General features: G+C 38.7%; 1 protein-coding gene across 1 annotated transcript in view; it reads left to right on the top strand.

Moving 5' to 3' along the window:
• The window catches only part of itgav (integrin, alpha V), a 103023-nt gene that overhangs the window by 34896 nt on the left and 43776 nt on the right, over positions 1-24351 (top strand). The window contains exons 4-13 of the mRNA XM_072261724.1: positions 5099-5213; positions 6870-6931; positions 8480-8525; positions 8847-8972; positions 9473-9517; positions 12110-12153; positions 12637-12693; positions 12789-12841; positions 18601-18806; positions 23452-23643. Of these exons, the coding sequence (XP_072117825.1) occupies positions 5099-5213; positions 6870-6931; positions 8480-8525; positions 8847-8972; positions 9473-9517; positions 12110-12153; positions 12637-12693; positions 12789-12841; positions 18601-18806; positions 23452-23643 (946 nt within the window). The remainder of the gene's footprint in view (positions 1-5098; positions 5214-6869; positions 6932-8479; positions 8526-8846; positions 8973-9472; positions 9518-12109; positions 12154-12636; positions 12694-12788; positions 12842-18600; positions 18807-23451; positions 23644-24351) is intronic.

Raw genomic sequence — 24351 nt, 5'->3', positions numbered from 1 at the left:
GTTGTGAGAACATTTCAATAGTGGGGCGAGTGCAGTCATCCCCTACAGTTCAACAGCTTGATGGTTGTGGAGTAATAGCTGTTTGTGAACCTGCTGGTGTGAGTCCTGAGGCTCCTGTATTTTCTTCTTGATGGTAGCAGTGAGCAGAGAGCATGCCCTGGGTTGTGGGGGTCCTTGATGGTGGATGCTGCTTTCCTGCACTTTGTATAGATGTGCTCAGTGGTGGGAAGGGCTTTACCCAGAATTGACTGGGTCATATCCACTACACTTGTAAGATTTTCCATTCCAAGGCATTGGTGTTTGCAACCCAGGCTGTGATGCAGGCAGTCACTATACTCTCCACAATGCATCTACAGAAATTTGTCCAAGTTTTAGTGGGCTAAACTATTATGAGCAGAGAGCCCAGCCTCATAATAGAGGGAATAAATATCAGAGCTGAGGAGGAGTCTCTTTAGCCAGAGGGTGGTGAATCTGTTGAACTGTTCTGCTTAGATGGCTGTGGAGGCCAGGTCATTGAGTCTGTCTGAACCGGTGCTTGGTAGGTTCCTGATTAGTAAGGGTTGCAGGGAGAAGATAGGAGAATGAGGTTGAGAGGGAAAATAAATCAGCCATGTTCGCATGGCAGAGGAGACTTGATGGGATGAATGTCCTTATTCTGCTCCTGTGTTTATGGTCTTGTGTTAGACAAACAATCTTGATTCAATAAGCAGAATAATGTGCTCTCAAGAGACACTTGCCAAATAAGATTGTGACACATCCATGATAAGACGCATGATTGCAGTATGTCACTACGCAGTTGTAGAGATAAGAAAGCAAAGTTACTCATTGTGTCACTTCTGTCAAGACTGGCAGTGGCTGGGTAACATTTGCTGCACCTACTTTTCATGATGACGGAATTTAGAAAGTCAATGTAAGAGGTGGGTATGTCATTAAGTGAATTAGATATTGAATTTTTTTGGCATTTCTTTTAAATCAATGTTGGTGGGGGGTATGCAAGGTTTGTGTTGAGATGCACTGGGGCTTCAAGGACTTTCTATTTTTGTGTTTTCTCTGCTTTGACCTCTATCATTCCTCTGTACTTGAAAACAGATGTCTGCTTTTACAATTTTCCTGTTTCTGCTGGGAGCCCATTACCAGAAGTGTTAATTGTGTTTTTCTGTCCATAAACCTCCCTGAGTTGCTCAGTATTTTCAGCAGTTTTTGTTGTTTTTTTCCCCCTATTTTATTCATGTTCAGTTTTGTAGGACAGGCTCTTTTTGATGTATTTATTATCCTTTCTCCATTGACTTATTGCAGTGGGATGATTTGTTTGAATCTCCTGCTGTGCTCCAGTCTGATGCTTCATTACAGCACCAAAGAGGAAATGAAGAGCAGTAAGGAATTCGCCTTTCAGCATTTGCTGAATGAACTGTGATGGTTTTGGTATTTGGCAGAAGTCTGGCAATGGGAAGTGGTTTAATTTATTATGATATAATTAAGAAGATGGATCTCCACCATTCCCTCCTCTGCTATTTATTACAAGGCCCATGTCTGACATCTGGTCCCCAGTTAGGACTTTTTTAAATTTACCTCAGATGAGTTCATTGTTGACTAAATTATTATAACACTTCATTACTTCACAATTACTTTCTGTAATGATATCCAGGACAAAATTTGGCTAATTCAGATCTTTCACTTATTTTTGCTAGCACATTGTTCCATTGTCATTGTTTTCTTTATCTATCATTACTCCAAAAAGTTGTTTTTTAAGTCTTCCAAATTCTTGAGCTGCTGCCTCATCCTTCCCCTAGCTTAATAGATCTTGTTTGTTCAAGCCTCCAATTATAACCTTAAATAGTACTTTTTCTGTACTTGTAATTGTTTACTATCATTCCAAGCACATCTTGCGATCTTTGATTCATTACGGTCCTTGTTCTCTGAAAGTCACATCCACCTACACCTTCCTTTCGTTGTTTCTCATTTTTCACAAGCATCTTAATCTTATTTTCCACAGGTGTCTTAAGCTCAGCTATTTGACAGTGAAATAATTGCTGAAGTCAGTATTGATAGTCTCACTTAAAATTACAACAATATAAAGACTGTTACAAGTCTTGTGTAGTCTAGCTTGCTTTACATAATTACATCATACAGTGCCTATTAAAAAAAGTATTTACCCACCTTGGAAGTTTTCATGTTCTATTGTTTTACAACATTGAACCTGAGTGGATGTAATTTGGCTTTTTTTGACACTGAGCAGCAGAAAAATACTCTTTTGTGTCAAAATGAAAACAGATCTCTACAAAGTGATCTAAGGTAATATATAACACAAAATAATTGATTACGTAAGTATTCATCCTCTTTAATATGATACACCAATTCATCACTGGTTCAACCAATTGGTTTTAGAAGCCACATAATTAGTTAAATGAAGATCACCTGTGTGCAGTCAAAGTGCTTCAATTGATTCTAGTAAAAATACACGTGTTTGAGTCACTATTCTGGCAAAAACAATGCCATGAAGACAAAAGAACACTCCAAGCAACTCTGCATAAAGGTTATTGAAAACTACAAGTCAGAAGATAGATACAAGAAAATTTCAAAGTCACTGAATATCCTTTGGAATACAGTTAAGTCAGTCATCAAGTGATGGAAAGAATATTGCACAGCTGTAAATCTGCCTAGACCAGGCCTTCCTCAAAAACTGAGTGACCGTGCAAGAAGGGGACTAGTCAGAGAGGACACCCAGAGACCTATGACAACCCTGGAGGAGTTGCAAGCTTCAGTGGCTGAGATGGGAGAGACTGTTGTTACGTACCCCGTAACTGGGTTGCCAAACCAGCAGAAATGGATCACTCAGTTGGAGTCTGGATTACTAGAACTAAGAAAGTTTTATTAAAGAAACAAGCAACACAGTAATCGAAAGGATAATAAATGCAACAGTTCAGCAATGATAACCACACATGTGCACAGAATTAAGATAACAGCATCAATCAAGCTCTATCGTTGTCTAGGGGTAAATGACCAAATTTCGAAGTGACACAAAAGTTCAGTCCAATTTAGTTCAGTTTGCAGTAATCGTTGCCATGGCGATGGACAACATGGGGGGAGAGAGAGAGAACGGGAACGACTGATCATTCAGACACGGCTTCCACTCACAGACCGGCGATATGGCTCACAAACAGCTTCCGGGCAGGTCCTTGGTGATGTCACCTGAGGTCACCGACTGTGACCCTTCCTCCAGATGCGGTCGATCCTCTGCAGTGAACCCGGCACCCAAGCGAGGGTGGACACACACCGGGTTCCCGCTGATCGTACCTTTCCACCCTGTGCGTTTAAGGCTGATCCCCCGATCAGCCGTCCAAGAGCTTCTCACCGACTTGTGAGAGGCGCACCGCTTCCAGGGTCTCGTTACCTCGGGTGTCGTGTGTGTCCTGCCTTAGCGAACCTGTCCCTTTTTATCCCCCTGCTGGGGTATCGCCTGTCCATCACTTCAAACAGTTCAGGGTTCAAAGGGGGAGCCGCTCTAGACAGCTCTCTCTCCTGTCCCTTCATTACACATCTCCAGATGCTGCTTCATTGTGTTCCTTATCTCTCTCTTGAAGACAGGTGGCAGACCAACTGCTGATCACACAGGACAGCTAACATCTTATCTATGTGTATTCTCGTCACACTGTGCATACAACAACTGTTGCCTGGGTGCTTCACCAGCTTTATGGGACAGTGGCAAAAGAAAGCCACTGTTGGGGAAAAAAATTCACATGAAATCTCAGCTAGAGTTTGCCAGAAGGCATGTGGGAGAGTCTGCTGTCAGATGGAAGAAGGTTCCATGCTGATGAAACCAAAATTGAGCTTTTTGGCCAGCAGATTAAACACCATGTTCGGATTGAGCCAAACACTGCACATCATCAAAAACACACCTTCCCTACCATGAAGCATGGAGGTGGCTGCATCATGCTGTGGGGATGCTTCTCTGCAGCAGACCCTGGAAGGCTTGTGAAGGTAGAGGGTAAAATGAATGCAGCAAAACACAGGGAAATCCTGGAGGAAAACCTGATACAGTCTGCAAGAGAACTGTGACTTAGGTGAAGATTTGTTTTCCAGCAAGAGAATGACTCCAAGCAAAAAAACCAAAGTTACACAGGAATGGCATAAAACAACAAAGTTAATGTCCTGGAGTGGCCGAGTAAGGGCCTTAATCCAATTGGGAACTTATGGCTGGACTTGAAAAGGGCTGTTGACTCACGAGCCCCATGATTGAGCAGTTTTGTCAAGAAGAATGGGGAAATATTGCAGTGTCCAGATGTACAAAGCTGATAGAAGTTGATCCACATAGACTTAAGGCTGTAATTGCTGCCAAAGTCGCATCTGCTAAGTACTGACTTGAAGGGGGTCAATGATTTTGTGTAAAAATAATTGTAATAAATTTAAACAGTTTGTAGAAATCTGTTTTCACTTTGACATGCAATAGCCTTTTCTGTTGATCAGTGTCAAAAAGCCAAATTAAATCCACTGTGATTCAATGTTGTAAAACAATAAAACACTAAAACTTCTGGGGGGGGCAGGGAAGGGGGGTGAGTACTTTTTATAGGCACTGTATATTCTAGACCGTACCTTGGTCATGCTTGCTGCCCTTTATGCTGCTGACATTTAAGGCAGAAATGAAGGTTCTCCATCTCCTGTGGTATTCAAGGCTTCAACTTCATGCCAGTTGCTCTCTTGTTTTTTTTTATCTGAATAGGGACCCTGGAATACTCTTGTAATCTGATGTAGAAGGACTCTTTAGTGCTGTTTCTGTAACAATTCAGTTTTACCAGTCAGGATTGTTAGTCCTGAGCTGAGCCCTCGAACTTGGAGGACCGGTGGACCACTCTTCGTCTGTCCTCAAACCTTTGACCTGTTTGGCATCGGTGACCCCACCAAGAGCCAAAGCAAAGGCTCTGACTTCAGCCTTTGTAGCTCTCTGGGTCATTGTGGCGCACGAGCCTCCAAACCGTGGCAAGATTGCGGTCCTCTTGGAGGCTACCTATGTCACGGGTTGCTTAAAAATGGCAAATAATTCGGTACCTGATTATTGAGAGTTGGAATATTTTAGACTTCCCTCATTTTTATGTGTACCTAGGCTTGTGCACCTCGTTATCACTGGAGAACATTGAATCGCCCAGAACGTGAACCCGTGGGGTCCTGTTACCTTGCCAATGGAGAAAAGATAGTGGAGTATGCACCGTGCCGATCAGGTCAGTGTAAGATGTGTTACTGCCATTAAACAGCTGTTTCAGTGTCTGTTTAAGATGGGCTTGAAGTTGCTGTTAAGATCAGGATCCTTTTGAAATCTGTTATAAAGTTCAAAAATATTGACTAATTATATTCATGCCCTTTGTTCATTGTTTAAAAATACTACAAAACAAGGGAGTTCTTTTTTAATCTGGCAGGTACTGGATTCTGAATTCTACTCTGTTCATGTACTGGCTGGCTCACCAGGAAATTATAAACGTGTTGCCTGCAATTTTTCTATTAATGGCAACACTGAACGAGGTTGAAGATTTGTCCACATTTTCTCATCCTCTGGCTATGTTTACCGTGCCTGTTTTGTTTATTACTTGTGCATTGCAGGGGGTGCATGTATTAAATTGGTGAGAAGTGCACTTAAAGTTAATATTTTCTTACACAAACATGACTGCTGGATTAGTTGGTAGAAACAGTCACACTGGAATCATTTAAAAACAATCGGGTCTTTTGATGGAGCAGGATCGTTCGGAATTTAACTTTACTTCTGGATAAGTTGGACAGGGTAAACAAATAATGAAGTTTATTTTTAACTCTGCAGTGTTGACTTAATTAGTAGAAGTGCCTTGAGGGGTTTTCGGCAAGTAGTTAAATTGACCCCACTGGAAATTATCATGAATTTTTCTCAACGGCCTGCATTCAGCTTGGTAATTCTTTAATGCTTAATCGTTCATTACAACCAGATTGATTCCGATAATGAGGTCAGAGTTAGTTTTAAAAATATCCCCTCCAGAACCTATGGAAAAGGAAGAGTGCTGCCAAAATAACTGAATTGTTTGGAGTCAGCTTTTTTTTAAAACTTGAGATAAACTTCACTGATAGTTACAATCTCTGGTCATTGAGGTCAAATTCCCTACATTCATTCCCATGTAATAGTTTCCTCTCTTGCCCACATGTGAATGGGGTCTTCATAAATGCAAGTTGAGTCCTTCACAAAATGGTTTTATAGACTACATTGTGCAGTTTCATTTAAATACTAACAGATGTCCTGGAACGTTTTGGCATTTTTCCATACTGTAACTTTAGTTTGAATGTGGCAGCACTATCCATTCATGTAGAGGTTCTGTGGAAAAAATTGAGATAAATTTACTAGTTCTTTTAGATACGTAACAAAAAGCTGGAAGTAACTCACTTTATTTAAAAGAATCTCAGTTCACCCATTTAGAGGTAGAACTGAGAAGCATACCTGAATATTTTTGAAGTAGCGGCTAGAATTTGAACTATTAGCTTTGTTGCCTTAGAAGAAGCAGTCAGGTTCCTCATAGCCCTAACCCACCAGTTGGACTCTTTGCATCCATCTTTTACCCAGGAAGCCAGACGAATGTGTTAAGATAGAAACGTTGTTAAAGTAGACATTCACGGACTATTCCAAAGGTTTCAATGATTGGCTCTTCGGGGCAGAATGGTCAACTACCTCTTGTTTTGTCTCCATTTGAGATGGAAATTGGCATGTTCAAGTCAGCATGCTTTTGAATTAAAAATAAAATTTTAATTTCCCATTGGACTTAAGCTCACCCAGAAGGTCATGTTTCATTGTCAGTACTGTGGGAATTACTTTAAAAGAATTATCTCAGTAATTCATGACTTCTGTATTTCTTTATATATAGATAAACCTGAAGCTGATGGTCAAGGATTTTGTCAAGGAGGTTTCAGCGTTGACTTTACAACGGTAGGAACTTTTTTCTCATTCAATATTAAAGGCCTGTAGAAGCGTGTCACTCCAGTAAACTGTTAACCCTTGTGACACACACAAAATGCTGGAGGAACTCAGCAGGTCAAGCAGCATCTATGGGAAAGAGTGCAGTTGAAGTTTTGGGCTGAGACCCTTCAACAAGACTGGAGGGGAAAAAAAATGAGGAGTCAGAGTTAGACAGTTGGGGGGGGTGGGGGAGGAAGAAACACAAGGTGCTTGGTGAAACTAGAAAGGGGGAAGGGGTGAAGTAAAGATCTGGGAAGTTGATTGGTGAGAGAGATACAGGGCTGGAGAAGGGGGAACCTGATGGGAGAGGACAGAAGGCTATGGAAGAAATAAAAGGAGGAGGAGCACCAGAGGGAGCACCAGAGGGAGGTGATGGGCAGGTTAGGAGATAAGATGAGAAAGGGAAATAGGAATGGGGAATGGTGAAGGAGGTGGGGAGGGCATTATCGGAAGTACAAGTAACCGATGTTCATGCCGTCAGGTTGGAGGCTACCCAGATGGAATATAAGGTGCTGCTCCTCCAACCAGAGTGTAGCATCATCGTGACAGTAGAGGAGGCCATGGACTGACATGTTGGAATGAGAATGGGAAGTGGAATTAAAATGGGTGACCACTGGGAGTTCCTGCTTTTTCTGGCCGTCAGAGCGAAGCGGTCTCCCAACCTATGTTGGATCTCACTGATATACAGGAGGCCACACCGGAAGCACACAAGTGAAGTGTCACGTCACCTGGAAAGACTGTTTGGGGCCCTGAATAGTAATGAGGGAGGAGGTGTAGCTCTTGCTCTGCTTGCAAGGATCAGTGCTAGGAGGGAGAACGGTGGGGAGGGATGAATGGACAAGTGAGTCGCATAGGGCGCTTGCTAAAGCGGAAAGGAGGGAGTGGGAGTGAAAGATCTGGTTGGTGGTGGGATCCTGTTGGAGATCCTGCTGAGTTCCTCCAGCACTTTGTGTGTTGCTTGAATTTCCAGCCTTTGCAGATTTTCTCTTGTTTGTTAACCCATGCGCACTAATTTTTTTTTGCTGGACTAACACGTTACCTAAAAGTGAGGAATGACCATTTTAGTTTTTAAACTGATCCATCTGTTTATCTCAAAGATTATTTCTATATTTTGTGTTGATAATTTGACTTGGGTGTTACCACAATTTAACCAATCAATGCATGTGATGACATTTGATCTTGTATTTTCCCTTTGAAAACTTTTAAAGCTATAATATCATTGTAACTTTGGTTATTAGAATTGGTCTGTTTCATTGGGTTGCGTGTCATCTTGTTTTAAACCTACTCAAGATTAGATTATGTGTTAGGTAGATTTTTTTACTGACATATTTGGGAATGAAGTTAAGTTATTTCGACTCCAAATGAGTGATTAATGTTGGGAATATTCACCACTTTTGTACTCTTCTGTGAGCTTGAATTTCCACTTGGAAAACCTTGCACTTTGAAAGTAGAGAAAAGTACTATACCATGTACTAGATGTCCATAAATCTCACTCTTTTGTCCTTTTGTGAATTGCAGGCTGGTAGAGTGGTTCTTGGTGGACCTGGCAGTTTTTACTGGCAAGGTAAAATGCAAAAGCACTTGGTCAAAATGCAGTATTAAATGCTGTCTAGTTGCAGCCATGCAAATGTTAGCTAAATTCAACTGGTCAGCTTTTTGAAAAAATAATACTTCAATGACTTTGATTGCTATCTAGCTTTTAAAATGCACTAATCCTTCAGTGGGAGAAATATATTTTCTTCCTCCAAGTAATATTTGTGTATACTAATATATCATTTAATATTTATCATGGTTATTAAACAGAATTGAATTTTTAAAACAAGCTTTGTGTTAAAACTTGAACATTTCTTCAAATACTTTTTCTCACCAAAAAATTATTCCACAGGGCAGTTAATCTCTGATGAGATTCAGGACATTGTGGAATTGTATAACTCTTCATCGTTTATCACACAATATCGGAATCAAATTTCAACCCGTGGGGCTAACGCTGTGTTTGATGACAGCTACCTTGGTAAGTAGGGCTTGCATTTCAATATATTGTTCTGAAGTAAATAGAAATGAACCTGGAACACAAAGTTATTATGTTTAAATTTCTTTTTTTGAGTTATTTCAAATTAATTTAATACCTGAAAGTAATTTCATCTATAACTTGGGATTTTAGGAAGTTTATTTTAAAACCTATTTCTTCAATGTCAGTTTGAATTCTTGCATTGAATAATAAAAGTGCCTTCTCCTCTTAGACTTTTTAAAAACTTCAGATCTGATCAGGAATTTTGTTTTGATTTTTATTTATAACTATGATTAATTTTAATGGTACTCTGAAGTATTGGAACATACTTGCACTAAATAACCTTTACAGTAACTCTAAATTTTGTATTTCGAAAGACTTAAAAATAACGTGTGACCAGCCGTAAAGCATATCAATATTATTTTTTGGCTAGCTTCGTTCTAAGTAAGAGGATGATCAAAACATTTTCACCATTCTTCTGATTACTGAAATATCTTCCACAGGCTATTCAGTTACTGTTGGAAACTTCAACAATGATTTGATAGAAGGTAAGGCTATATTCAATGTGTTTATTTAAAGACAATGGAGAGCTGAAATTAGGATCTATATGATTGACTTAATCCTTGGATTTTATTTAAATGGAAGTTGGGGACATGTGAAGGGTGGTCATGTTCCCCTACTAAGGAGGATTTTTTTGTTCTTATTTGTATCTACCTATTGTGCATATTCCATAATACCCCCCCCTCATTCACCTATTGTGCATATCCCATAATACCCCCTGTTCACCAAGTGCACCAGGTAACAAAGTGCCTGCTCCACCTGTGCATGTATACGGTCTCAAAACTTGTCTCCATCTAAGAGCTTCACAATTCCCTCAGTTGGGAGGAAAAGCCTGTGCAAGTTATTAGGACAAAATTTAGTGATAAAACATGAAATACCTTTTCAGACCCCAAAGGAGTCAGAAAGTTTCAAGGTAAATACAGTGTTTTGGAGAAACCTGTAATGGCCTTTTGCCAATTGTGTGTTGTTTGACATACCGTATTCTACATCAAACACTAGCTTTTGTGACCATTTCAATAAACATCCTTAATCCGGAAACTAGCTGTTGACATTTTTCTATCCTGGAACATAGGATCAAGGTCTGTGCATCTATAGCTTGCACTTTTGTCTCTTGTCGTTTACGATGCTACTGGGGAAGTGTGTTCACCACCTCCTGGGATTAACTACCATTACGTTATAGATCTTCGTTGAGTCTCCTTGCACGCTTGGCTTAGTTGTACTGAAAAAGCCCCAGTTCTGCAAGTTCCTGAACTAGAGTAATGGTTTGAAATGATTGTTGATTGATTCATTATGGTCGCATACATGAAGGTACAATGTAAAGCTTTTGTTTTCATGGCATCCTGAGAAATCATTCCACTCATCAGTACATCAAGGCCTTAGAGAAGGAAAACAATAATGGAATACAGAATTAAGTGTTACAATTAATGAGAAAGTGTCATGTAGACAGGCAAATAAGATGCTAGCTCCATAATGAGAAAGACTGATCAATCAAGAGTTAACCTTTACTATACAAGAGTTCTGTTCAAAATTCTGTTAACATTGGGGTAGAAGCTGTCCTTGAGCCTTCTGTTCTCAAGCTTGTGCATCTTCTTTCTGATGGAAGTGGGGAGAAGAGAGAATGTCTGGAGTGGGAAAGGTCTTTGATTATGTTGCCTGCTTTCCTGAGGCATTGAAACTGTAGACAGAGGCAATGGAGAGGAGGCTGGTTTTCCTTGACAGACTGGGCAGTTTTCACATCTTTCTGCAATTTCTTGCGGTCTTGGACATAGAAGTTGCGATACCATGCTGTGGTGCATCCAGTTAGGATGTTTTCTCTAATGCATCTGTAAAAATTGGTGAGGGTCATTGGGGACACGCCAAATCTGAAGAAGAAGTAGAGGTGTTGTTATGCTTTCTTGATGAGAGAATCTACGTTGATATGTACATTTCAAGAACTTGAAGCTCTCAGCCTTTTCCACCTCACCATCCCTGATACAGCCAGGGATGTGTACTCCATTCTGCTTCCTAAGGTTCATAACCAGCTCTTTTGTTTTGCTGATACTGAAGAAGAAGTTCTTGATGTTGTTCCATTAGGCTGTCTATCTCCTTCCTGTATTCCATCTCATTGTTGTTTGAAATCCAACAACTGGTATATTCAGTTGTCCTCTTCTAGGTTGGATATTAAGATCCAGAGAAGCAACACCGAACCACTGGATGTGTTGTTTTTTTTTTATTTTTGCACATTTGTTGAAACATTCAGAAAAGTTAGTGATGTGTTCCTGAGCAAAGTTCACTAAGCAATGCACTAATCACAGATAACCAGTATGGATAGAGTTCACATTTTGATTGCCTAGGAATTAGGGGAAAAAGATTGAAGATTTTTTTTATTTTTTTCAGTTTTGTCCTAGAGTTTTCTCTTTTCTTTCACATCAGTATAGCCCATCAATGCCCAGTCACTTCCCTAGCAAGAAATTGTGCACCTATTTGACAGAAGGAGAGACTAATTTGGAATGCGCATCGAGGGTGTAGGAAGAAGATTGTGGTGGTTGTCAGTTGCACAATAACATTGTCTGATATCTCTAATGGGGAGAAACAATAAGAAATAATAAAAAAAATAAATCAGATCTGTTTTATCTTCCCTAGAGTAGAAATTTGGAGTTAATTAGATCACCTAGTGCATTTCTGATTTTTAACTTTGGCCAACTATTTTACAATGTTTTGTTAGTATTTTTGAAAGGTCATGCATGCCAATGAGATGAGTGAAAGCTGATCTGTTCCATGTATGGCATTTTTAAAAAAAAAACATTGTCCCACACAGCCCTCTTTGCAATCTAGAACAATTTGTGGACCAGTTATCTGCTAAGTGCTAGAGTGGCCTTACCAGTAACTATTCACGTTCTTTATGTTCTCTATAAACACAGACATAAAATGTCTATTGACAAAGGGTGATCCACACCTGAGCAGGCATTACTATCATTGGGAGAGGAAGGAGATTAAAAGATAGTGACTTCTAGTTTGAGAGCGGTTACTATGTGTAGGCTATTATGTAAATTAACTGATTATTTCTAACTAAACATATGAAACATTTCTCTTCATTTTAGATTTTGTTACTGGTATTCCAAGAGGAGCAAAGTCTCTGGGTTATGTAAGGAATGCTTATTTTATACAACTGTATTTGTGAACTGATTTAAATAATTAGAAAAATGAAAGTGAACTAAATTTATGTTATTTTATCACTCCTCAAGGGTAGTTGAAAGTACTCTATAACTATTACCTTTTTACTATATTAGATGTAGATAGTTTAATACAACAGAATTACATGGGCAGCCTAAGTGTAAATGACAACTTAGCTGTGTTGAAGGTGGGATGAGAATGGTTATTGTTCCTTAGGATGTTGAATTTTCACTTTTTTAAAAAAAAATGGTACAGTGTGATATTTTGCATCCATATTTCAGGATAAAAAGGTGTGTTTCCAATTTAGTACCATAGAAACAGAAATATTGATTAAGATTATATGCGTAAATGCTCATTTGAACTATTTAACCCATAGCTTCTGGCTGAAGCAAGATATTGGTATCTGAAGTAAAATTACCCCTTTCAATGTATAAACTGTTCTTAACATTGACAGGTGACTATTTTAAATGGAGTTAACATGGAATCACTTTACAATTTTACTGGGGAGCAGGTAAGTAAACTTTTTTGTTCAATTTAAAATAATTGATTTGCTAATTGTGATTGTCAATACCAGGATAGACCATGACTCATCTGTCTCTTTCTTAGATGGCTGCTTACTTTGGATACTCTGTTGCTGTTACAGATATCAACAATGATGGGTAAGGTTGTGTGTGTTGAAGGGATGGGCTGCATTTCAACTTTATCTTGTTTAAAAATATGTCTTGTTCTGTGGCCATTGATAAAGACTGACCATTTGGGGGATTTTGTTGATCTGTTTTATTAAATCTAAAAGCTGAAGTTAGTGTGATAATGACTAGCTATAAATTATGAGAAGCTACATAAACTTTGCACTGTTGAACTTCCTTTATCCTTCTGGGATTCTCCAATTTTAAAATCAGTTTGTTCATTTAAAAATGTGTTGAAATGATGATTGAGAAGTAGTTTAAATACTGGGTCTGCAACATGTTCTAACTTGCATTAATGCTGGAGACTGAATACTAATTGTTCAGATTTGTGAATGACTTCAGGCCAGAGTGGTTGTTTCATTCTGAAGAGGCAGCTTAGAAAGCATAAAGTGTGTTGGCAAGAGTATGGAATAAAAGGTGAAATTTAATAACACGTATACACACCTTGTGATTTTTGTTTAAAGAAAAATGGGTGATTATTTGTAAATTAAGTCAAATAGCTCCAAATGGCATTAATAACAACTCTTACAATTGTAGGTCCAAACAAAAAAAATCGTATGTTTAGACTTGCCTGTAATTGGGAAAGAGAAGAAACAATTGGTGGGGTCCAGGTTTCATAGCCTCAGGTGGGATAAAACTGAGATGGCTTAGTAGTGCAGCATGTTATGGATGCATTTCGATGATAATGAAAATCTTGGAGATGCGTAGAATTAGCTGAAGATCACAGAATGGTGGCAAATTTGAAGTTGCTATTGTATACAAGAGCAAAAAGTATATGGATTTTTTTTGGCTTGATTTAGACATTTCATGTACTTTGGTTCAGGAGTGGGATCTCTGGCTGCAATTAATAGCTGAAGCTGAAATGGTCACTGGATTAACAGTTGATTCTTTAGGAATTGTCTGGTGTAGTGAAAGCCAACAGAATCGTACTGATTTTATAATGTTGCGAACTGGATGTTGACTTTTCCACATAAAATGTCACAAGATGTTTCATAACCATTATTAGACTTTGATGGTGAGCTGCACATGGACCTATGTTCTAAAGAATATCCTAAGGAGGAGAAAGGGCCTCAGATCAGAAGTCCCTACAAAGGACTATGAGAAGAGCTGAGAGGATAATAGGGATCTCCCTACTATCCATCGTGGGCATTTATCAGGAGTGCTGCGTATTATCAAGGATCCCACTCATCAATCCAACATCCTCTCTGACTTTCTACCATCAGGCAAGACACTCCAATGCATAAAACAAGGATAGTCAGGATGGGAAACAGTTTCTTCCCTCAGGCCTTTAGGCTTCTGAGCTCCCTGCGCATTGCATTTGAGCTGTCACCAATTAATCTGTTCTGTACCTTATGTTACATGACCACGGGTTTTGTTTACTGTGGGTGTCACTTTAAGTGCCTGGACGAGGCGGGAGTATGACGTCAGTATTACAGAATGCAGACAGAGTGCTGGGACATTCAGTAGAGAGAGAGAGAGAGAGTGTTAAGACTCTGGACTGCGAGCAGCAGCTCGCAACAGTAATGGATGAAGTTTGATACTTTCCCATGCCCAAAGGATTGGGTGAATGAGTGGCACACAGTGCATTATTGGATATGTGACTGTCACTTCTTATGATCCATACGTGGATTTTTGGAGTATTCTGTGACAACTACTTTTGTTAATCGTTACATGGATTCGGATGTGTTATGTGGTGACGACTTGTGCTAAGGAATATTCCGTGACTGTCACCTTGTAATATCTCTACGTGGATTTTGGAATACAACTCAACGGCTGAGATCTTCTGTGACTGTTACTTCGTTTTCCCAGCGTGGAATCTGTGGAATTTTTCATGATCGCCTCCTCATTGCATCTTAATGTGGATTTACAAGTTTTTCCCTTCACCTATTCCGTGGATAGCTGAAACTTTTCAGTTTGCCATCTTAAAGCTTTAAGAACTGTTCCTAAGCTTGATAGCTGGGAGCTACAACGTACACCACTGTTAACTTCTGTTTAGAAGAGTAGTTTGTTTAATTTTCTATATTTTGAGTAGATGCTAATAAATATAGTGGCTTAGCATTAAATCCTGACTCAGTTAGTGGTTTATTGCTGCTGGTATGTAACACTAATGATATTTAATTTATGCACTTTATTTATGTGTAATTCATCTGTAAATTTTATCCTTGTTTTCCTAAGTTGTTGTGTGTGTGTGTTATGTGTACTACTGCACTTTATACCTTGGTCCAGAGAAATATTGTCTCATTTGGCAGCATACGTGTATAAAATTAAATGACAATAACGTTAACTGGACTGGAGTGGACTATTTTAAAGCTCAGTACTTTAAGTGGTAAAAGACTGCCAGCAATAATGTTGGTATACTTAATATTAGCTTACTGCAAGTGCATATGGTCAGTAGAGTTCAGAGGAAGCAATGTTAGACTGTCCTGGAGTTGGAGCACACACTGGGGCACATGTTCCATACCCTAAAATCTCTGGACAAGTCACTTGGTCCAGAGTGGCCCCAGTGCCATCAAACACTGGGAGCCCTGCTCCAAGCATCTTACTGTAGTCCAATGTACTATGAGTGGTTGTCTTGACATGGGCAACTGGCTCTTTAGAAAGGTTGGCAGCCAGTGAGGACCCACTGGTAGATGTGGCTGTCAAAGGTTTTGGTGCAGTTGCAGCTACTGAATGTTTCCAAACACTTGACATTTGCAAATATTCAGTAACACTCATAAATAAAACAAAACATTAAGTGTTTTGAAATAATGCAGAAAAGGCAATCAAGGAAGTCAATTGTTTTATGATTAAATAGGTTTTTTAAAATTTATATAATACAACCAGACATCCTTTCTCCCAAGAGTCATTTTCTCCCATTCCCTTAAATAGCAACTGTTGTGCCTGTCTATCCAGGCCTGAGAGCTGAGAATTCTGTGCAGGGTTGCATCACCCAGTTGGACTTCATGATGTGTGCATTAAGACAGAACAAGGACTCTTGTGACTGGTGGAGGCTGACTTGAAGGTGTCATTTCCAGCTGAGGCCAGCACTAGAATCCAGGACATCCAAGGAAAGTTCTGGAGGTGGCACACAAGATCCACCCCCATTGAAAGCAGGGACCAGTTTTTGTCACAGAAGATAAGAAAATGCTGGAGGCAGTTCAAGGAATTTTAACGTTAAGAGATTTGTCTTTAGAAAGACTGAAAGCTTGATATTTAAGGATGAATAAGAGCTGATCCTATAAACTTGTAAGATATTATAAAGTATGCTGGGAAAGGTAAATCTGTAGAAATTGTATTAATGGTATCCATATAAAGAGTATTAATCATATTAGAAAACTAGTTAAATGCTCATCATTTCATTACAATAAGCACAAATCTTCATAAATAAAAACTTGAAAATCGTTTTATAAATATTTAGTTTCTGAGTTGAGAACATTGGATTCTATTTCAAATGCATGAGTTGAGATAAAACGGCTTTTCTCATTTTCATTTATCTCATGACAATGTTCTGCACATGGGAGTTTAATTGGATCTAATAATGAGACATTTATTTACCCAAATTCAGTCAACTATTTTGCAATGTAAATCTTGATTATCACCAATCTTGGTGTGGAAAGTATGTTATTGAATGCGCCAGGTACTCGGTGCGAAGGAGGCAATAAGAACAAACCATTTCATAACAGATATGCATGATCACAGTTTGATACCTGGTGCTATTGTATTGCCTGGTACTGAATAAAACCCTTCCACTTCTGTAACTTGTTTTCTGGAAATCACTTCAATCTCCTTTTAGCCTTGTGTACAAGAAGAGGATTATGGTCTCATAGTTTACAATATAATCCTTATTTCAGTAAACAATTTCATGAAAGCATAACTCAAATTCATTGGAAGAAACAAGATCCATTGAATTGGTAAATACCTGCTAAATTTTGTTTTTGGCCGAGCCTGGAACAGTTGTTCTTTCCCCTTAACGTGATCACATGGCTTCAAAAGAGCTTTCACAATAAGTTTTAGCTGTTAATTATGGGGTTTATGAGAGATAAAGGGCAGGTCACCCATGTTCTTCATCTAGCCATGTTGTAGCTGTGACTTTTTAGACTGTTTTGTGAATTTTTTTGCAGGTATTCCCAGCTCAGCAGTTATGTCCCAGAGTTCAGTCATTTCAAAATTGGTGGTGTTTCACATGCAGATATAATTTAGGAGATCTGAAACAAGAACTTACCATTGCTGCTGTGACTAAATAATCTCATGACTAATTTCATGACATAATATTGAATGGGTTGAAAACTTTATGCTGAGATTGTTAAACAGCTAGAGCAGAGAGGAAGTTATTCTGTGGAGCATAGGAGACTAAGAGGTTATCTTACAAAGCTGTATAAAATTGTGAATGCACTCGGTCTTTTTTTTGCTAAGGTTGGAGAATTGACAACAAGATGGCTTAGATTTGATAACTATCTGAGTTATTCAGCACAGGAACAGGCCCTTTGGCTCAGCCGGTCTATGTTGACCAAAGGGGGAAAGGTTTTTTAGGAACCTGAGGGACAACTTTATTACACAGAGAATGGTACCTATGTGGAATGAGCTGTCAGAGGATATGGCTGAGACAGATTCAATACCATATTTTAAAATGTATTTGTATATGTACATTACATGTATAGAAAGGGTTTGGCTTATGGGCCAAATACTGGCAAGTGGACTAGCTTGCATGGACCATAAGGCATGGGAGCAGAATTAGGCCATTTAGCATGCCGAGTCTGCTCCACAGTTCCATCATGGCTGATCCTGAATCCCACTCAATCCCATACACCTGCCTTTTCGCCAAATTCTTCGATATCCTGACCGATCAGGAAACGATCAACTTCTGCCTTAAACATACCCATGGACTTGGCCTCCACCGCAGTCTGTGGCAGAGTGTTCTACAGATTCACTACTCCCTGGCTAAAAAAAAAAAAAATCCTCTTTGCCTCCTTCAATGTTAACCCCTTCATTCCTGGAATTAGTAGGTAAAGACCAATTGTGTTCAAGGACCGCAGCATAAAAACCAGGACCAAAAGGCTCCGGGACAGCTTCTTCCACCAGGCCATCAGGCTGATTAACTCACACTGTACTTCTGTTACATTGACTGTTCTATTTATTATAAATTACTATGATTGCACATTTAGACGGAGATGTAACGTAAAGGTTTTTACTCGTGTGTGAAGAATGCAAGAAATATCAATTCCATGCCGTATGACTAAGTTGAGTGTAATGTCAGCTCCAGACTGTCTGATTGAAAGAATGGTTGAGCAGCTATTAAGTCAGTGTTGGCAATATTGCTTAACATTGTCATAGAGCCTGAAACGTCGACTGTACCTCTTCCTAGAGATGCTGCCTGGCCTGCTGCATTCACCAGCAACTTTGATGTGTGTTGCTTGAATTTCCAGCATCTGCAGAATTCCTGTTGTTTGGGTGTAATGGATTTAGTTTCTGGAGAGACATTGCTTCTGGAATCTTGCAGCTAAAGCTGATAACAAAATTAAGAATAAATAGCAGTTATTATGTGCTAATATATTTGCATGACACCTTAAAAGCTTGCGTACATTAGCCCAGTGATGGAAATAACTTATCAAAGTGATTATCAAAACAGCTTGATGATATTGGACTGCACACAATATAAAAATTGCTCCCTTTGTTTCTAAATCACTGTGCAGTTATACAGTAATTCTTGAGCAATTATTTCTCACTACTTTTAATGCTGCTATTCCCTCTTCCAGACTAGATGATCTATTGGCTGGAGCACCACTTTTTATGGTTCGTGGCTCTGATGGGAAATACCGAGAGGTGGGACAAGTGTATATTTATTTACAAGACGCTCCAACTAGTTTTAAAAATTCCATGAAGCTGACTGGCACAGAGACTTATGCCAGATTTGGATCTTCAATTACACCTTTGGGAGACTTGGATCAGGATGGCTATAAAGGTGGGTTCTAGGGCTTTTTAAAATAAAAAAATACTTCTGTTTACTTGCACCCTTTCTAATATTTGGTTATTAATGATATTCGGAGGCCTTAATTTTTCACAGCTGATTTTATGGCTGTAACTGTACAAACAGACCTTGCCTTTTTGATGCATATCTTTGCGGTTAATGCTAATAAAAGTGAGATTCATTTTAGATTCCATCTTTACTCTCAAATCTATCCTGAGTTGCACCTGGAAAAAAAAAGAAAAGATGTGTGTGTGTGTGTGTGTGTATATATATATATATATATATATGTGTATATATGTATGTGTGTGTATATATGTATGTGTGTGTGTATGTGTGTGTGTGTGTGTATATATATATATATACACACACACAAACAAACAACACACACACACACACACACACACACACACACACACACACACACACACACACACACTTTGCTCAACCACTATCCTACCCCTCCTCCCATCCCACCACAAACAAAACTCATAAATTTCTCTCTTTCAGCTTAGAAAAAGATTGGTCAGCATAAGTAAAGTGTGTTGTCAGCATAGATGTTTCGTCTTATCTAGGGAGGGGAATCTGTCGTGCTCTAGGAGAGTTCAGGCTACACAGTGATCTTGTTCATTTTTGAAGGTATCCACTGTTAATTTAGTACCAAGTTATTTGAGGAACATCTGACCTTTTATTACACCTTTGTATTCTCCATCCAGAAATGAAAAATCATTGCTGAAATTCAGTTTAACTGGGGGGGGGGGGTGCAGGGGAACAGGAATAAACCTGCTGCCTGTCATTTAACTGTTGATCCCTGAAAGCTCTGCTAAACTATGTTATGTCATAGCAAGTGGGAAATTGATTTGTATTTATTTTGTTGCATTAACTTTGCAATATGTAACACTTGAATTTTGATGCCCTTGACATTCTTGCCCAAGAGAAATTTATTGATGTTGAATTTATCATAGTGGCGCTAACTTATTGGAAAATATCCAGATTGTTACTATGGTAACTGCCTGCATCTGAGTCCTCAAGTGGAGTCCTCTAGTACTCTTTCTTTCCCTTTCGAGAGAAGTAGATTTTTTCTATCAAAATGAACAAATTCTATTTTTATATTCAAGCATCTCTCAATCTTTCTTGTTAAGGTAATACAAAACAAATTGTGCAGCCCAGTCATTGTTACGTAATATAAGCCCTACTTGTCATTGTACATGCAAAGACGTCTGAAATTTACCCTGTAGCTTTTCCCTCATCATAAACATCACCCCTGGAGCAAGAATTGTACACTTATGTCCAGTGTGCTTCACTGTGAATACATTGCCTTTTCCTTCAGTCCAGCCTGAAAAGTTTTACTGTAATAATGGTAGCTTGACCTGGGTTGGAACTTATTTCTGCCTCCCTGCAAAGTTGTGCTGCAATGTTAATGCAACAGTCCTTCATTTGTAAAGAACTAAGGATATTATTAGTTTTTCAAAAGGATGTATCTATGACTGTACAGTGGCTGGATTCTTTGAGTTCATGGCCATATGTGGGGACTGTGTGGCATAGTGGGTTGTAATAGACTATGCTTGTAACTTGTGATCAGGAAAAAGTTCCATTCAGTTAAAAAATTTTGTGTCAATTGGCAGTGTTTCATTAGCTTGTTTGCCAAATGCAATAGAAATAACCACTGTGCACTTATTCCGTGCCAGACTATAATCTATTTTCTATTAACAAGATTGGACAATTGTGTCTTTTGCTCTTTTGACCAGATGTCTGATCCTGGTCCAGAATTTCTGAACCACAACTAAATGAAAATATGAGCTGCATATTTTCACATTGGAGTTAGACCCTGCTTTTTGCATTCTGAATTAAAGCTGAGTGGGCGATGTCATGAATTAAAGAGCACACAAGAAGATATGGAAAGTCCCTATGATAATGGACTGTTAGAAGAGAGGTTTTTGGGGTGGCTGCAATTGTTGTAAGGTGGACAACTGTAAGAAAATGGGACTGATTTCAGTTACAACAGTTCCATAGTAAAACCAGTGATTTTTGTGTAGGGGTCTTGTATAACACAGAAACTTGACCCTGCTGACCAAGCACATTCATACTTTCATTTTGTTAGATAGAAATCTACCTTAGTTTTAAATAAGTCTGCAAAATAAAAAATCATTTGTTTTCTTTTTAACATAGACATGAAGACTATTATTGGATGGTTTCCTTCAACATGTGCATGGTCTCCAGCCCTCCCATGCTTGCCCTGTTTAACCTAAAATTTTTGGATTCTTATTTCATGGTATCATTTCTCTTTAGCTGTAATTTTACAGCAGAAGTAGAAAACATGCCTGTTTGTGTAAATCTGGATCATATTATTGGTTAATTGCTGAGCAGTATTTTCCAAAATCTGACATTTTTAGAGGAGAGTCATGGATAGTTCTGGTAGGGGTATGGTTATTTATTGACACAGCACGTAAGTTTTGTACACATATCTTGGAGACATATGAAAATGGGTTGGGTGGAGGCCTTTAACCTGTCAAGTAATTATTGGCTGAACTTAAAAGTAATCCTGGTTGTCCTATTTCCTGTCCTCTATAACCTTGCCAATTTTACCTTTCTGATAATTACCCAACTTTCTAAATGCTACAGTTGAACCTGCCTCCTCCACTCCTATCCCTGGCAGTGCTTTTAAGATCCTTCTTGCTGCGTAGATTATTTTTGTCACTTATTTAAAATTTTTTGGTTCTTTTGCCAGTTGCCTTCATGCTATGTGGCTTAGTTTTTGAGCTTTCCCCCAATGGAATTAGCTTCTGTCTACTCTGTCTATACCTGTCATCATTCTGGACCCCTCCTTTGGATTTCCTCACTGCCTTCTCTGATCTCAGGAAGACAACGTAAGCATACCCAGTCTAACCATATAACTACAATCTCTCATTCCTATAATCATCTTAGTAAATTGCTTTACACTTTCTCTGATGCTTTTCCATGCAGCCTCAGGTGTTGTGTTTGGAACTGGTCCTTATTCTACTTGTGGGCAGCTTCCCTACTTTTACCCAGCCACTTCTTTAGAAATCATCACTTGGATTCTCACTAAATTATGCTGTTTAATCACTGTGTTAATTAAGAATAACAACCCCCCCCCCCAAAAAAAAAGCTGCTAGCCAAATGTACTGTCTCAAGGAAGTTAAATTTGGTGATATTTTGAGTAAGCAGATATTTCTGGTTCATGTTTTATGAACATTACACTCTGTTTCTGTATCTGAGGGTCAAGAATGAATGTTAAACATTTTCTATCTTGATTGTTAATGGGCATTGCCACACTTTAATGGAAACTATTTCGTTGGCTGTGATGCTCCGTATAGCTGAATAATCCTCCATTGTTTTCAAGGATTCGTCATAACCAAATGAGCATGACAAGTGAGATGTTTGTACATGTTCCTCGATAAACGTTGCATTTTCAGAGGCGTGAAATAGTGGAAGAAGTAGGATGAGCCAGTTAGGTGGGGAGAAGGCTTAAAGGCTATTTTCTTAAAATAATCAATAAATGGGGAAAGTATAGTACCAATAAGTCTGAAGTAAAGACAATGCTGGAAAAGCTCTGCAAGTCAGGTAGCATCTGCAGAGAGAATTGGAGTTGACTTTAAAGGTCAATGATCTCTCAGAACAGAAATTTGTTTGTTTTTTATTGTTAGCCCCAATGTACTTCTGACTGTTAGAGTTAATAAATGCACTCTATTATGATCTGTAGTGAAGCGCTTTCCGCAATTTTATTCGAGTAATAGAGGAGTGCAGGCACTTTTAAGCTTTATCTTAAACAGTCAAACAAATTATTTTTTCATTTCTGCTGTAATGCGAACAATATGGTGTGCAGCTGAATTGTATACTGCCCAGGGCAATCCATCTGGACCAAGCAAATGTTCTTGCATGTCAGTCACCTTTTTAATCTTATGACTGGTTTGGTTCTATTCCAATGAATATTTGGGTTGATTAGTATCTTGAAGTGTTCCATAACAGATGTTGCTTATCTCATCTTTGCCGGTTTGTGTCATTTTTATTTGTGGGTGTTCTTTATGACATAGTTGGTTTTGCTTTTCACATTTTTTTTCTGTAGAGTTTCTAAGACTGCAGGTCTTACTTAAAAAGGTCTCATTTAAAAAAACAAAATTAACACTGAAGTTCTACTTCATGATTTGGTCTCTTAAAACAACTTCTTTGTCTTCCGTCTCCTGAAGGCAGTGATTCATGCAGAGGTATAATTACATTTGAGCCAGCCACACTTTGCTTCTATATCCTGACTCCTAGGGTGTGAATAACTAAAGGGGCCTTCGCAATTGAGTCCACCTTGATCTTTATTTTCTACACATATCCTAAGATACAAGCCTTTGATGTATTTTTTCTAAAAGTTTACTCACACCCCGCAATCAAAGGCTATCAAAAGTGAGATCAGCCTGTAATCTTTTAACTAGGTATTACTAAAGTAATTAACATTTTCTCTGAGTTAAATCAAATTGGCAAAATAAATGAGTGATAAGCAGAAATGATGTGTGGGAGAGCTAAAATTTTCACTGAGTACAAACTAAAGGAGTGAATAATATTACATAATTTATTTTGAGGGACCAAATTTGTAATAGTGACACAAAAGATTAACTATGTTTGCTTTTATTTGTAGATATTGCGATTGGCATTCCGTATGGAGGAGAAAATCGTAAAGGCCTTGTTTATATTTATAATGGGAAGTCTTCTGGTTTAAATCCTCGTCCATCTCAGATGTTAGAAGGACAATGGGCATCTGACAGAATGCCTGCCAGTTTTGGTTATGCCATGCATGGTGCTGTTGATATTGACATAAATGGATATCCAGGTATGTCCAGCAGGTGAAAGTGATCTTAAATTTGTAGTAATCCAAGTTAATTTAGATTTTTTAATGTATAAAATATGTTTGGCTACTATAGCAGTTGTTTCAATGTACAGTAGATCTGTTTTAACAAAACCAATCTGAACTCGACCTTATTCCTGTAAACTGGTTGTGTACACCAAGTGGCCACTTGATTAGGTACTCCTGCTTGTTAATGCAAATATCTAATCAGCCAATCATGTAGCAGCAACTCAAAGCATAAAAGCATGCAGACATGGTCAAGAGGTTCAGTTGTGGTTTAGACCAAACATCAGAATGAGGAAGAGATCTAAGTGACTTTGACTGTGGAATGATTGGTGCCAGACGGAGTGGTTAGAATATCTTGGAAACTTCTCATCACCTAGGATTTCCATGCACAGGTCTCGAGATTTTTCAGAGTATGGTGTGGAAAAACAAAAATCAAATGAGCAGCAGTTCTGTGGGCAAAAATGCCTTTTAATGAGAGAGGTCAAATGAAAATGGCCAGACTTATTCAAGCTGACAGGAGGCGACATTAACTCAAATAACCAAATCAAATCAAATCAAGTCAAGCTCAAGTTTAATTATCATTCAACCATACATGAATACAGCCCAACGAAACAGTGTTCCCAAGCAGCCAAAGTCCAAAATATATACAGCACATGAATCAAAATAGTGAACAAAAGAAAATAGCCA

The sequence above is a fragment of the Mobula birostris genome, chromosome 6, assembly GCF_030028105.1.
Source record: "Mobula birostris isolate sMobBir1 chromosome 6, sMobBir1.hap1, whole genome shotgun sequence".
Taxonomy (NCBI): domain Eukaryota; kingdom Metazoa; phylum Chordata; class Chondrichthyes; order Myliobatiformes; family Myliobatidae; genus Mobula; species Mobula birostris.
This window is presented reverse-complemented; position numbering and strand designations above follow the sequence as displayed.